The sequence below is a fragment of the Lemur catta genome, chromosome 6, assembly GCF_020740605.2.
Source record: "Lemur catta isolate mLemCat1 chromosome 6, mLemCat1.pri, whole genome shotgun sequence".
NCBI classification, from domain to species: Eukaryota; Metazoa; Chordata; class Mammalia; order Primates; family Lemuridae; genus Lemur; species Lemur catta.
In genome coordinates this window covers 58,122,637-58,134,547 of record NC_059133.1, presented here as the reverse complement: position 1 = coordinate 58,134,547, position 11,911 = coordinate 58,122,637, and the positions used below count along the sequence as shown (strand labels likewise).

Genomic DNA, 11,911 nt, shown 5'->3' with positions numbered 1-11,911 from the left:
AAGCTACTTCATTGTGTCATCTGTAAAATGGGATGGTAATTACGTTTAACTTTATAAAATAAGACAAACGAGATCCAAGGTGTTCTACACAGTGCCTGACATGGAGCAAGAGCTCAGTAAGTGTTAACTATGACTCTCCCTGCATTACTAATGCATTTGCTCACAGGGCCAGTGGGTGGGGGTGGGGATCTGTTTTTCTTAGCATGAGGCTGACAGCTGGGGGCTCACACTTCCAGCCTGGACAAGAGTGTGTGCACCGGGAAACAGCCCTTCCCCAGGGGCCTGTTAGGAAACAGCAGTAGCTGGCAGTGCTGACTGACCAGCCTCTAGCTGGCAAGGCCACAGATCACTGTGCCCAGCTCTCCTACCTCTCTCTGCCCGACACAGTGCCCCAGAGGCAGCGAGGCAGCTGGTCCCTCAGTGGAGCTCATGGAGGGGGAGGCAGGTGGCTCTGATGGCGGCTGGAGCGGGGTGAGTGGGATCTGAGGAGAGAGAGGCAGAATTAGCAAAGTAGCTACCTGGCTCTGGGTCCTTGCACCCTCAGGAAGCCAGGCCTTCCCAGCCAAGTGTTCTCCTTCAGGGTGTCTCTTGGCCAAGGTGCAGCTCCTGCTGCTGTCCCCACCCACTGGTAAGAGAAGCCTCAAAACACAGCACAGGTAGATTTGAAGATGGTGCAAGCCCAGGTGGCAGGGAGTGGGACTAGTCAGAAGGCTTTGGAGAGAATGCCCCGGGCCCAGAAGGCAGTGGCAGGTCTAACCCAGGGCGCCCATGCCAGCTCCAGGTCTGCTCTACTTTTCTGTGGGGCTTCCTCCCCTATTACAAAGATGGCCACTGCAAAGGTCCCTTCCACCTCTGACTACCTGTCATCCAAGGACCGCAGGGATGGCTGAGACTAATGGTCTTAGATGTTCTTAGGAAAGAGATGGCAGGGAGTTATCATTTCTGTCTTCCCCTACCTAGTCTCATATGAAACATCTCCTCTGAGGATTGCAAAAGCAGGATTTAATCATGGGCACTTCTCTCAGTCCCTCAGAATGTAATTTCCTTCTCCCAGGCATCTCCACTACATATGAGTCAGATTTAACTTTTCCCTCTCCCTCGTTCTCTGCAGCCTTTAAACCCCATCTTTGCAGCATCTCTCAGCCTCCCCTCTGACCAGCTGCAGCTGGCTCCTTCAGCCCGGATCTTCCCTCCCCTGGCCTAGATGCCCTCAGCAATCTAATCAGTCTCCTTGACAGTCTCCTTGACCTACTTTGGTGGCCTTTCAATCTTCCATGTACAAGGCAGCCTAAAGCATCTTTTTCTTTTCTAAAGCATCTCTGTGCTCAAAACCCTCCTATGCCTGCCCCTTGCCCATGGAAACAAGTGTGAACTCCCCTGCAGGCATTCCGGGCCTGGCCTGCCAACTCCTCCCAGGACACTGGTTCTTCCCTTGACGCCGTCTCCAGCTCTCACTCACTGTCCCTTCACACGTCCTCTGCTTCATCCAAGCTGAACAGCTTGCTGCTCCCTAGGCCTCCCTGCCCATGGATCTTTGCTTCTTCTGCTCTTTCCACAGGGAATCCCTTCTCCCCAGACCCTGTGCCACTCTTTTTAAATCTTCCATTCGTCAAGGCCTAGGTCCAATGTCATCTCCTTAAAGGAACCTTTCTCAGCCCTTCTCTGAAGGCCTCTCCCCGCTGCCCCCTGGACTCTTGGACACTCTTTGTAGCTGCATCAGCTCCCAGACGTCCCAGCCTTCCAAGGTCATGTTTGTCTTGCACAGGCCACAGCCCTTAGATGGAGCGTTGTGATTCAGTCCAATTCCATACATGTTGACAAAGGCCCTGCTCACAATAAGAACTTAATTTACATTTGTGCAAAGGAGCTTTCATCCTAGCAAAGCACAACCTGGGAATCACATTAATGATAAATAACTGCCACTTACTGACTATCTACTATGGGCCAAGCACTACATAGTATCTCATTTAATTCTCACAACACCATGCAATATGGGTATTTTTATGCCCATTTATAAGGGAAAAACTGTAGTTTGTAAAGTCAAACAATCTGCCCAAGGCCATACAATTAAGAAGCAGCTAAGTTAGGGATCCAACCCAAGTTCATCTGAGGCCAAGGATCACGCTCTTTCCATTACAGCATGTTACCTCTGGGGAAGATAAATCTATTGCCTAAAAGCCCCAAAGGTCCCAGAGTTCATTTAGGTAAAAAATAAATGATTGAGGATGCTCCACCCCTCTGTTATCAGCAATCACTGGCGAGTATCTGGGGTGCGGGTGGTTGGGCGTGGCTGGTGTGGTTAGCCTCTGGGGATTCCAGGGTGAGCCCTGTGGCAGGGACATATGTAGGGCAGGGAGAACAGCAGAGTCACCACTGCTGAGTCAGTCTCTGCTCTGCACCTGCCTGGTGAGAAGGGGGCTCCAGAAGGGCCATGGTGCCAAGGGGCTTCCTCTGCAAAGGGTCAGGCTTCCTAGTGAGTGGAGGGGCTCCCTGCTCAGGCCTGGGACCCACAGCTGCCTGGTTTGCATCAGAAAGACAGACAGACACACAGAGAGTACTTTTCTTCTTGTCAAAGTGAGGGGAAGGGGCTGGTGACCTCAGAAACAACCCACCGCCCACCTCAGGCACCTGGAGCTTCTCCTGACCTTCCACCCCGTGTCTCACCCCCTCTGTGGGGGTTCCTGACAGAATAACCTCAGGTGACATCTTCATTCAGCCCAGGACTCATTCCCAATAGCCTCCTGCTTCTCCTGGGGAAGGCAGGTGTCAGGGCTGGTAGCAGAAACCAATGTCTGTGAACACGCAGTGTGTCAGTATATGCAACCATCCCTCACACAGTTATCAGGACTCAAGTGCCTTTCCTGACCTCTCTGTGACACTCAGCCCCACCCCTGCCCCTGGCCAAGAAAGGGCCATATCAGTGGCCAAACAGGCCTCTTGGAAGCTTGAAAGAATTGTGTTTGCAGCCTCCACCCATCTCCTTATGCAGGGCAGGAGAAAGTGAAAACCTTCTCTGTCAACAAGAAGGGAAGCCATCCAGCTGGGAGCGGAGTACCTGGGCGGTGGGGGACTGCCAAGCTTGAGGGGACTTGGGTAGTTTTCACCCCATCTAAGGTGCAAACCCATCAGGCCAGGCAGGCCTTCCCTGATGGCCACAGCCCCCAGAACAGAGGGGGCTGGCTGACGGCCTGCTTCTCTAGCTGGATGTGAGAAGGGACGGTGATGCTGAAGGTGGAGGCAGGGCTGTGACAGGGAGAAGCCCATGTGCCCACCTGAGGGAGTGAGCCTGTCGTGAGCTGGAGTTTTTGCTGAAACAGGGCACTCAGCATCTGGTTCTGCCGTTCCAGGTCAAACACCCTCTTCTTCAGCTTGATGCACTCCTCTCGCAGGTCCTGCCATCGGGGACCAGGCAGAGGAAGAGAAGGGGAGGGGGAGAGTGGTATGAACACAGTCCTCTTCATCGGAGCAGCTGCACAGATCCTGCCTGGAGGCCCCAGGACACCTGCTGGGCAGGCTTTCCTCCTGCAGCCTCATTCTAAGAGGGATCAGAACCTGCCAATGTTTGTAGCTCTAGCATCTTCTGGGATGCTAAATTCTCTAAAGTTTACCACCCATGGTGACAGGGAAATCCCATTCTCTTTGTCACCTTTCCTGTTGCTGGAGCCGACCCCTGCCTCTTAGAAACCACACATCAAAGAAGGGCCTATATAAGACAAAGGAAGACCTTGGGGTCAAAGTGGCCCATATGTGGAGAAGTTATCCATAGTGCATGAGTAAATATTTAGAAACCACTTATGCTCACATCATCAACTGCTGTAAGGGCCACCACAGAAGCCAGCCGGGGCCAGGGTAAGGGAAGGATTTGAGCCCAAATCAGTTACCACAGCTCGGAGATTTGGCCTTACCTAGTGTCACACCTGCCTCCAGGTAAAGCAGTATGGACCTGCCCCTAGTAAAGGCTTAGCTGAGCAGGCTCGGGGTCCCAGGAAGGGCGTCTCCCACTGTACCCAGGGTGTCTGGGCTTAGAGGGGAGAACGTCTCCTGCCACTACTCACCTTCTGGTTCAGCAGTGCCTGCACCACGTGGTTGGCAACCTGGGGACAGAAAGCCCCAAGGCAATGTTGTCAGCTGACCCACCTTCTGCCTGGAGCAGACAAGCCATGTCTCCATTCCCTGCCCCAGTGCCAGTCCCACTGCAGGCCCCACAGACCTCATCCAGACAGCGCTCGTATGTCTCCCGCTGGTTTTCATTGGCCTGGGCAAGTGCTGAGTTCTCCGCCTGCAGGAGTGAGGGAGAAGAGGCAAAAAGGAGGCTTTGGGGACTTTTCTTGCCCCAGGGCACATTCCTTCTAGGGGAGGCCCCAAGGAGTCTGCTAGCTCCCGCTCTAGGCTACGATCAGGTTCTCGCAGGACAAGGCCGACACAGAACCAAGGGCAGCAAGAGGGAAGAGCTGAGTGGGCTGAAGAAACAGTGGCCAGGAGACCTGAGCTGGGACCTGGGCAGAGGAGACTGGGGGTATGAGCAGGATCTTAAGGTTGTGGCCAGGGGCCTGATTTGAGGATCTGCATTCTTGTCCCTCAACTCTTGAGCCAGGGTCATCCAACCCATTCCTCCTATGGCTTGTGACCACTCCTTTTTCCTCAGAGCTGGCAGGGGATGAAAGTTGGGGAGAAGAGAGATAAAGAAGGGAGGTCTTTGGGAGTTAGGACAGCACACCCTGCATGCTTCCTGTCCCGGAGCTGCCACCTGGGCTGGAGAGCTAAGAGCAAGAAAGGGGCTTCTCAGAGGAGCTCTGCGAAAGAAAGGTCCAGCTCTCCTCCAGCCTGGTGAAACGGGTCGAGAGGAAGGTCCACCCTCGCCCAAAAGACACGTACTAAGCTGAGAGGGAGGGGCAGCCCTGCCGCCCCTGCCCTGCCCTGTGCCGCACCTCCAATTCCCGCAGTCGGTGCAGAAGCTCCTGACAGGTGCCCGGCTCCACGCTGCCATCACCACCCTCTCCTGGCCTCGGGTTTCCAGGACCCCCGGCCGGCTGGTCCATGGCCTCCGACATCACACCCTGGGAACAAGTGAGAGAAGCCCTGGCAGGCTACTCCAGGGCATGGGAGAGGTGAGCGGAAGAGGAGGACAAAGATGAAACTCTTCAGTATTCATGGAGTTTAGATCAGTGTGACCTACACGACAGTGTAACAACTCAGGATCAGGCTGGGAGTGAGTCTCCTGGTCATGGGGTAGACACATGGATACTCTTCCCATCTTACAAACAGAGACCATTGTTTTAGAAACCCTGTACTCCCACACGCCCTATCATACACACACAGAGCAGGGAGCTGGGAAACCTGATTTCTCTGCTGGGATTAGCCTCAAACTGGTGAGTCATTCAGCCTCCTTGTGCCTCAGTCTCCCCATTTATAAGCAACACCAACATCACCTAATCTCACTGAGTGTTTGCAAACAAGGATTAAGTCTGCAAAAGAAATTTGAAGTTTAAAAAACTACTTAAAACACAAGATTTATTATTCATAACAGTAACAGTATTATGTATTCATTCACTCATTCATTCATTTAGAGACAGAGTCTCACTCTGTTGCTAGGCTGGAGTGCTGTGGCATCAGCCTAGTTCGCTGCAACCTCAAACTCCCGAGCTCAAGCAATCCTACTGCTTCAGCCTCCCAAATAGCTGGGACTACAGGCATGCACCACCATGCCTGGTTAATTTTTTCTATTTTTAGTAGAGATGGGGTCTCGCTGTTGCTCAGGCTGGTCTCAAACTCCTGAGCTCAAGCGATCCTCCCACCTCAGCCTCCTGGAGTGCTGGGACTATAGGCCACCGTGCCTGGCAAATAATAATAATTTAAACTAATTTAATAAGACAGACAACTAGGATTTTGTCCTGATGATCAGTGGTCTCCTGCTTGGGGCAGGGACACTTTAGGTAGTGGAGACAATGGATAAAACCCTGGCTTTGTAGCCAAAAGGCTCAATCTGGCTCTGCCTAGTATGAGGTGGGTGAACACAAGATAACTTGCTTAGTTCATTCATTAACTTAGTCAACCAACTGATCTCCAGTTTCCTAATTCTGAGTAATGGGCAGGAGGATTCTTCCTTCCTTATAGGATCATTGTGAGGATCAAATGTGACCACCTAGGGAAAGCATCCTGAGACCAGCTTACAAAGGTGTTGTCAACATGACTTGGACATGTGCAGAGGACAGAGCTGGGCCCAGGGCCCTGAGTTCCAGTCCAGGCTACAGTGCTCACTTGCCGGGTCACCCCAGGGTGAAGCCCCTCTCCCTGGGCCTCAGCCTCCTCTTGGACACAGTGGGAGGCACCCTACATGCCTCCAAGGCTCTCCCTTCTGGCTCCAGCAGCACTAGGCACCCACTGTCCTGGAGGAGCTAGGCCCTGCAGGACCTGCCTCTTTGTGCATGCTGGTCCCTCTCCTGGGGTCTCTGGACGTCACTCCCTCCCTTCCACTTGGCTAACTCCTTCCTAGTCATTCTTCAGGGCTCCCACACCAAGCCTGGGTTAGGTGCTGTTCCTGCAAGTTTCTCTACTGGTCTCTCCCACTAGGTGGCCCACTCTGGGAGGGCAAGGACATTGCATTCACTTCCCTATTCAAACTCACACACCTCCTGGTGGGATACCTGGCACATTGGAGACAAACTGATGACTACACAGACTACTGCAATGACTACACATGGCAGAGCCAGAGCTTGGACCTGCCACCATGTGATCCTCCCACCCCACCAAATGTTGCCATTGTTACTAGCTTTAACTGACTGGTCTTCATCTGCCATTTGAGCTCCAATTTCTCTGCTAGAGGAAAGTGCTTGTTTTCTTCTTCTGCACAAATATTGCAGAGGTTTCCATTGGGAACCTTTCTTATTGTAAAAGGGTGGAAGCCCCCAGTCTACCACTGACTATTCCATTGCCTCTTCCTTGTCCTACTGGAGCCCCCACGAAAGAGGTGTAGAGCTTTTGGACCACAGGAAAGAGGGGCCCTCAGCAGCTCACCACCCTGGCATCTGAGCGCTGGCTCCTTTGTCCTCCACAGTGGGGACCAGGGGTGCCTCTCCCACCCGCAGCATGCACAGGCCCCAGCGGCCCTCACCTGTCTCTGCCACCTCACCCAGGTAGGCACGCTCACTCTAGCAGCCAGAACGGTCACCTTGCCTGTGGAGAAACAGGGAGATGATGTCAGCCATGCATTCTGTAAGCATTTATCAGCCTCCTGTCACGTGCCAGGCACTAGGACAGAACAAGCCAGAGAGAGCCCTGCCTTTATGAAGCTTCCACTCTACTGGTGAGGCTGACAATATACAATGCTGGGTTGTGATAAGGCACCAGGAGATGACAATAAAGCAGAGACCTGAGTGAAGTGCAGATGAAATCCTGGAGCGCGAAAAGCATTTAGGGTAGAGGAAAAAGCCAGTGCAAAGGTCCCCAGCTCTCAGCCAGGAACGACTCGTATAGCAGATGGGAATGAACAGTCACATGTGGCACTTTACGACCCTTGTACAACATACATTGTCTTCTTTAATCCTCATAACCACAGAGGGAGTTTACATATTTGAGATGAGGAAACCGAGGAACAGGAAGTCCACGTGCATACACACAGAGCACACCCTGTGTGACAAGCAGCCCGTCGCATCAGGTTCTCCCAACAAGCTCGGAAGCGGGGACCAGCCTGGGGGAGGAAGCAGGCTCTGGAGGCAAAGGACGTTGCCCAAACCACATGGCTGGTTCACAAAGCACCTGGGCAGGTCTGGGTTCCCCCTACTCTGTGGCCCCTCTGCACATGTCCAAGGGGTACTGTGAGCCCCACAGGCCAACTTACATTTAAGCTCTGTGTGGTCCCAGGGTTCCTCGTAGGCAGAGCCCTGGAGCTCTGCAGTAAGACAGATCTAGGTTAGAATCCTGACTCTAAAGAATCTCTTTCCTTACCTGAAAAATGGGAGATAAGAACACTTAACCAAAGGGTTGTTGGAGGATGAAATGAGGTAATGTATGTAGAGTGTCTGGCATGAACTCAATAAATGGAGGCTTTTCATATTATCCCACGCTGACACAGACAGAGTACAAAGCCTGAGGTTGCTACAGAGCCTGCCACTTCCTCGTCTGTTCACACAGAGGTGAACCCCAAGTCCTAGGCCCCTCACTCTGGGGTCTCAGCTGCAGGGGCACCTGAAGATCTCAGAGTGCTGTCCACCTGCCCTGCCCCCAGAGGTCTCCTCCCAGTCAGCTCTCCAGCCCCAGGGCAAGTCCGGCCTTCACCCTCCTCTCTTGATGCCCGAAGAGGAAAAGCGACTGGAGGCTTTGAGGCCACTGGTTACAGTAAAAGGGGAGAATGCTTCTTTCTGACTGTGAGTGTGTGCGCATGTCAGGGGGGAAGGAGACTTCTGAAACATTTAGAGGAAAAGGAAAAACTGTGTAATACTTATTTTTAACACTCCACAACAATCCTTTTGTTATTTTGACATCATAAAAATGTATTATGTTTAGCTTGGTTTGCTTGTAACATTATCATGTTTGATATACTTAGAAATATATAGGCCTGGAAAAAAATGAAAAAAATTCAAGAAATAGCCTCCCTCCTTCCCACACACAAATAGGGGTTAAAACCAAAAAAGGCCTCAGGCCACCCCACCCACAACTCTGGTCTCTCTCATTGTCCTCCAGTTGGAGGCCCTGTGGCCGTTTCCCTCCATCCCTTACCATCCCTCACGGTGTATTTCCCCACGGAACCCTCAGGGGAGAGAGGAGTTGGTGGGGGGAGGTGTGCTGTGGAGGGTGAGAGACAAAGTTCGGAAGGTGAGGGTGGGGAACGGGATGAACAGGGCAGTGCCCAGAAACCCAAAAAGGATAAAGCTAAAGCTAGGGAGAGCCCAAGGTTTTGTGTTCCTCACACAAAACCAAAAACCAAACAAAGGGTGAGAGTAGTTTAGTAGAATGTCTTTTCCTAAAAAAAACAAAAAGACATGCAGGTTAGGAGCGAGGCCCAGACTGAGCACTGGCTGTGGCTTGTGTATGTGTGTGCCCAGTGGTTTTCTGGGTCCAGGAGGGTGGAGACCCCACACTCCACAAAGCCAACTGCTGCCACCTGCCAAAGCAGAGACCCTGTGGATCCCAGCGCAGGGAGGCCTGAGTGCCACTGGGGGATGGAGTAGACCCTCCAATTCATAAGCCACCCAGTGGTCCTTCCACGCATGTCTCTGTAGGCTCCGGCTGGAGCCTGAGGAGAGGCTCAGGAAATGCTGGCTGAAGGAAGGCTGTGACTCAGCCCATTCTGGGAGAAAAGCCTTCTGCCCTCACGTCACGGTGGTCTGGGCCAACTCAGGATGGAGGGGCCCTATCTGAATCTGCAGGGCTGCCACAAGGAAGGGCAGGAGGCTGTCAGCTCAAACTGCTGAGAGCCACAGGAAGAGACCTGCATTTAAGCTTGGGGGTGGGGATGAGCACATGCCGTATGAGTCGGACCACAGTCTGAGATTTCTAAAAGAAAACTTCCTGTGTCTTTACCCTCCTCTAGGGAGTATTAAGATCCAGACAGATCACACCACTTCCAGCTCCAAATCGAAGTCTGAGCAGGAATTTGGCCCTCTGGAGTCTGGGTTTTCTGCTTCAATCTCACGGAGAAAGCCAACCCAGTCAATTTCTCGGTGGGCATCCCCGCTGGGTGTGAGGGTGTGAGCACCCCCCCGGCCCTCCCCAGAGGCCGAGCACCCCCCTCCTCCCTGAGGACCCACAACTCCTTCTACTCACAGCCTCTGTGCTCAGCCCGACCCGAGACCTGGAAAACCCCAGGCCTGGGTTTTTCAGGATGACCCTGGTTTCAAACATTCCTCCGGTGGTCCCACAACACATCTGGGATGTTGGGTCTGGAACACATGATGCTGGCCAGGCTGGGTAGGGACAGAATTACCCCGGGGTTGGGAACTCTAACTTGAACTGGAGGCTTCTCCCGCCAGAACTGCGGATGGAGGCACCTCCCCCCACAAAGGCCTGATTCAGAGGGAGGTGACCTCAGTGCCAGGGGGCGGGGGAGGAGGGAGGAAGAGCAGGCCCTCTCTGGCTTGTCCTTCAGAGTGGGGGCGGGTGGTTTTGGGGCAGCCAGGGATAGGGAAGGAGGAGACTGTTGCTCAGGGGTCTCTAGGTGACCTGGGGACGGCACTGAGTGACTCTGAGCAACTGCTATCTCTTCAGACTAGTCAGTCATGGGGGTCCCCAGTCCCTACCCTCTTAATGCCAGAAGGGGACAGGGGAATTGAGGGCCTCAAAAGAGATCTGACTGTCCTGGCCTTTCAGTCAGCCAGACCAAAGGAGTGGGGTCTGCAGCTTCCACCCCTTCTCCAGCAGGGCACAGGCAACACCCCTCCCTGGGCTCTGAGTCCAGGCCTGGGAGGAAGAGGCCAGAGAGGTGGCAGCAAGCCCGTCCTCCATCCCCCCAGCCCCCCTCACCCGGCCCTCAGCCAAGGCCTCTGGCCCCTCATGAGCCCCTCACTCACCAGCTGTTCCCCCCAGAGTCCTCTAGGGAGAGAAGCCAGGGGCCAGGAGGAGGGGGAGGGGTGGGCAGCTGTGGGAAGGCAGAGATGGAGAAGCTCACTTTAATAACAGAATCATCCGTAACACCAACCGTTTCCCCTCCGCTCCCCTCCCCAGCTGTTTTCTGGAATCCCTTTTACCAGTCCCAGCCCTTTTTACCAGTCACACCCAAGAGTGCACTTGTAAACAGCAACTTCTGCACCCAGGCAAACACCCTTTCCAGCCAAGATCAGCCCTGGGCTGCAGTGGGGCATGGGGCAGTAGAAGGACTGAGGCCTGGCTCCCATGGCACTGCTGGCCTGAAAATGGCCACTTAATCCCTGGCCCAAAGCATCTTTCAGCCCTAAGAATTCCAACTGGTCTCCTCCCCCCTCAGGGAAAGAGGGCAGACAAGAATTTCCTTCCCTCCTTCTGACAGCTGGCATGGGAGACACAATAGCCCTTCTGAGAGGCATCTGTCCTTGGGGAAGGGGCTCACTGCACTGACCCTCCCCGCAACTTCCTCTTCACAGGCACCCCAGGAACCTCAACCTCCATATGTGGGTTCTTGAGAACTGACAGCAGGATCAGTCCCGGCCCTTCTAGGCAGGGCAACATCTCATCTCCTCTCCCTCGGAGCCCTCCTGTTCCCTGTCCACAGCATAACCCAACAGCAAAAACAGCAGCTGCTGGGAATGGGGAGAGGGAAGGGGTTCTGACACAATGGGTTTATTTATAGGACCACACACCAGGGGCTCTGCAGCCAAGCAGCCCAGGCCCCACTCCCAACAGCCAAGCCCGGGGAGCCCGGCCTACTCTAGCCCAGCCACGGGTACTGGGAAAAGCCTCGGATCAGAAGGCAGAAGTCTAGGCTAATTCTAACTTTGCCTTTTGCTTACTTGCTGTGTGACCAGACAAATCATTCAGTCTCTCAGGGACAAGTTTCTTTGCACCAAGTGGAGGTTCTAGAACAGTGTTTCTCAAAGTGTGACCCAGGGACCCTGAGGCCCTCTCAAGGGGTCCATAAGGTCAAACTATTTTCATAACACTACCAAGACATTATTTGCCTTTATTACTCTCATTCTGTCATGAGTGTGCAGTGGCATTTTCCATAGACGATGCTGTGTGATGTCACAGCAGATTGAATACAGAAGCAGATAGGAGAATTCAGCTTGCCTTCTGTTAAGTCAGACATGAGAGATTTGCAAAAGTGAAGAACAGTGACACTTCATTTTTTTGAAAAGGTATAATTATATTTGATAAAAATGTTAATGGTTTATTATTTTTATGTTTAAATGAATTAAATGATTAAAACTCTCAATTCTAACTTATACTACAGTAAATGTCAGTAAGTATACTGCACATAAACAGAAGCTCTTCGGGGTCCTCA

At 53.0% G+C, this 11,911-nt stretch overlaps 1 protein-coding gene and 1 long non-coding RNA gene across 5 annotated transcripts in view; both read right to left on the bottom strand.

Moving 5' to 3' along the window:
• Positions 1-11,911, bottom strand: part of NCKAP5L (NCK associated protein 5 like) — a 33,807-nt gene that overhangs the window by 6,818 nt on the left and 15,078 nt on the right. For 2 of the 4 annotated variants that reach the window (XM_045554972.1, XM_045554969.1), the window contains exons 2-6: positions 4,929-5,087; positions 4,211-4,279; positions 4,056-4,094; positions 3,273-3,392; positions 369-482 (exon numbers count right to left, since the gene is read on the bottom strand). In XM_045554972.1, coding sequence (XP_045410928.1) covers positions 369-482; positions 3,273-3,392; positions 4,056-4,094; positions 4,211-4,279; positions 4,929-5,087 — 501 coding nt within the window. Of the gene's footprint in view, positions 1-368; positions 483-3,272; positions 3,393-4,055; positions 4,095-4,210; positions 4,280-4,928; positions 5,088-7,111; positions 7,174-7,837; positions 8,173-11,911 lie in introns of those variants that run through there. The other 2 variants (XM_045554971.1, XM_045554970.1) reach the window with 2 other exon arrangements.
• LOC123640401 lies at positions 7,919-10,535 on the bottom strand. Its single transcript, XR_006735972.1, has 3 exons — positions 10,506-10,535; positions 9,763-9,902; positions 7,919-7,944 (listed from the first exon to the last, which is right to left on the bottom strand). It is a non-coding gene; the product is annotated as an uncharacterized LOC123640401 (long non-coding RNA).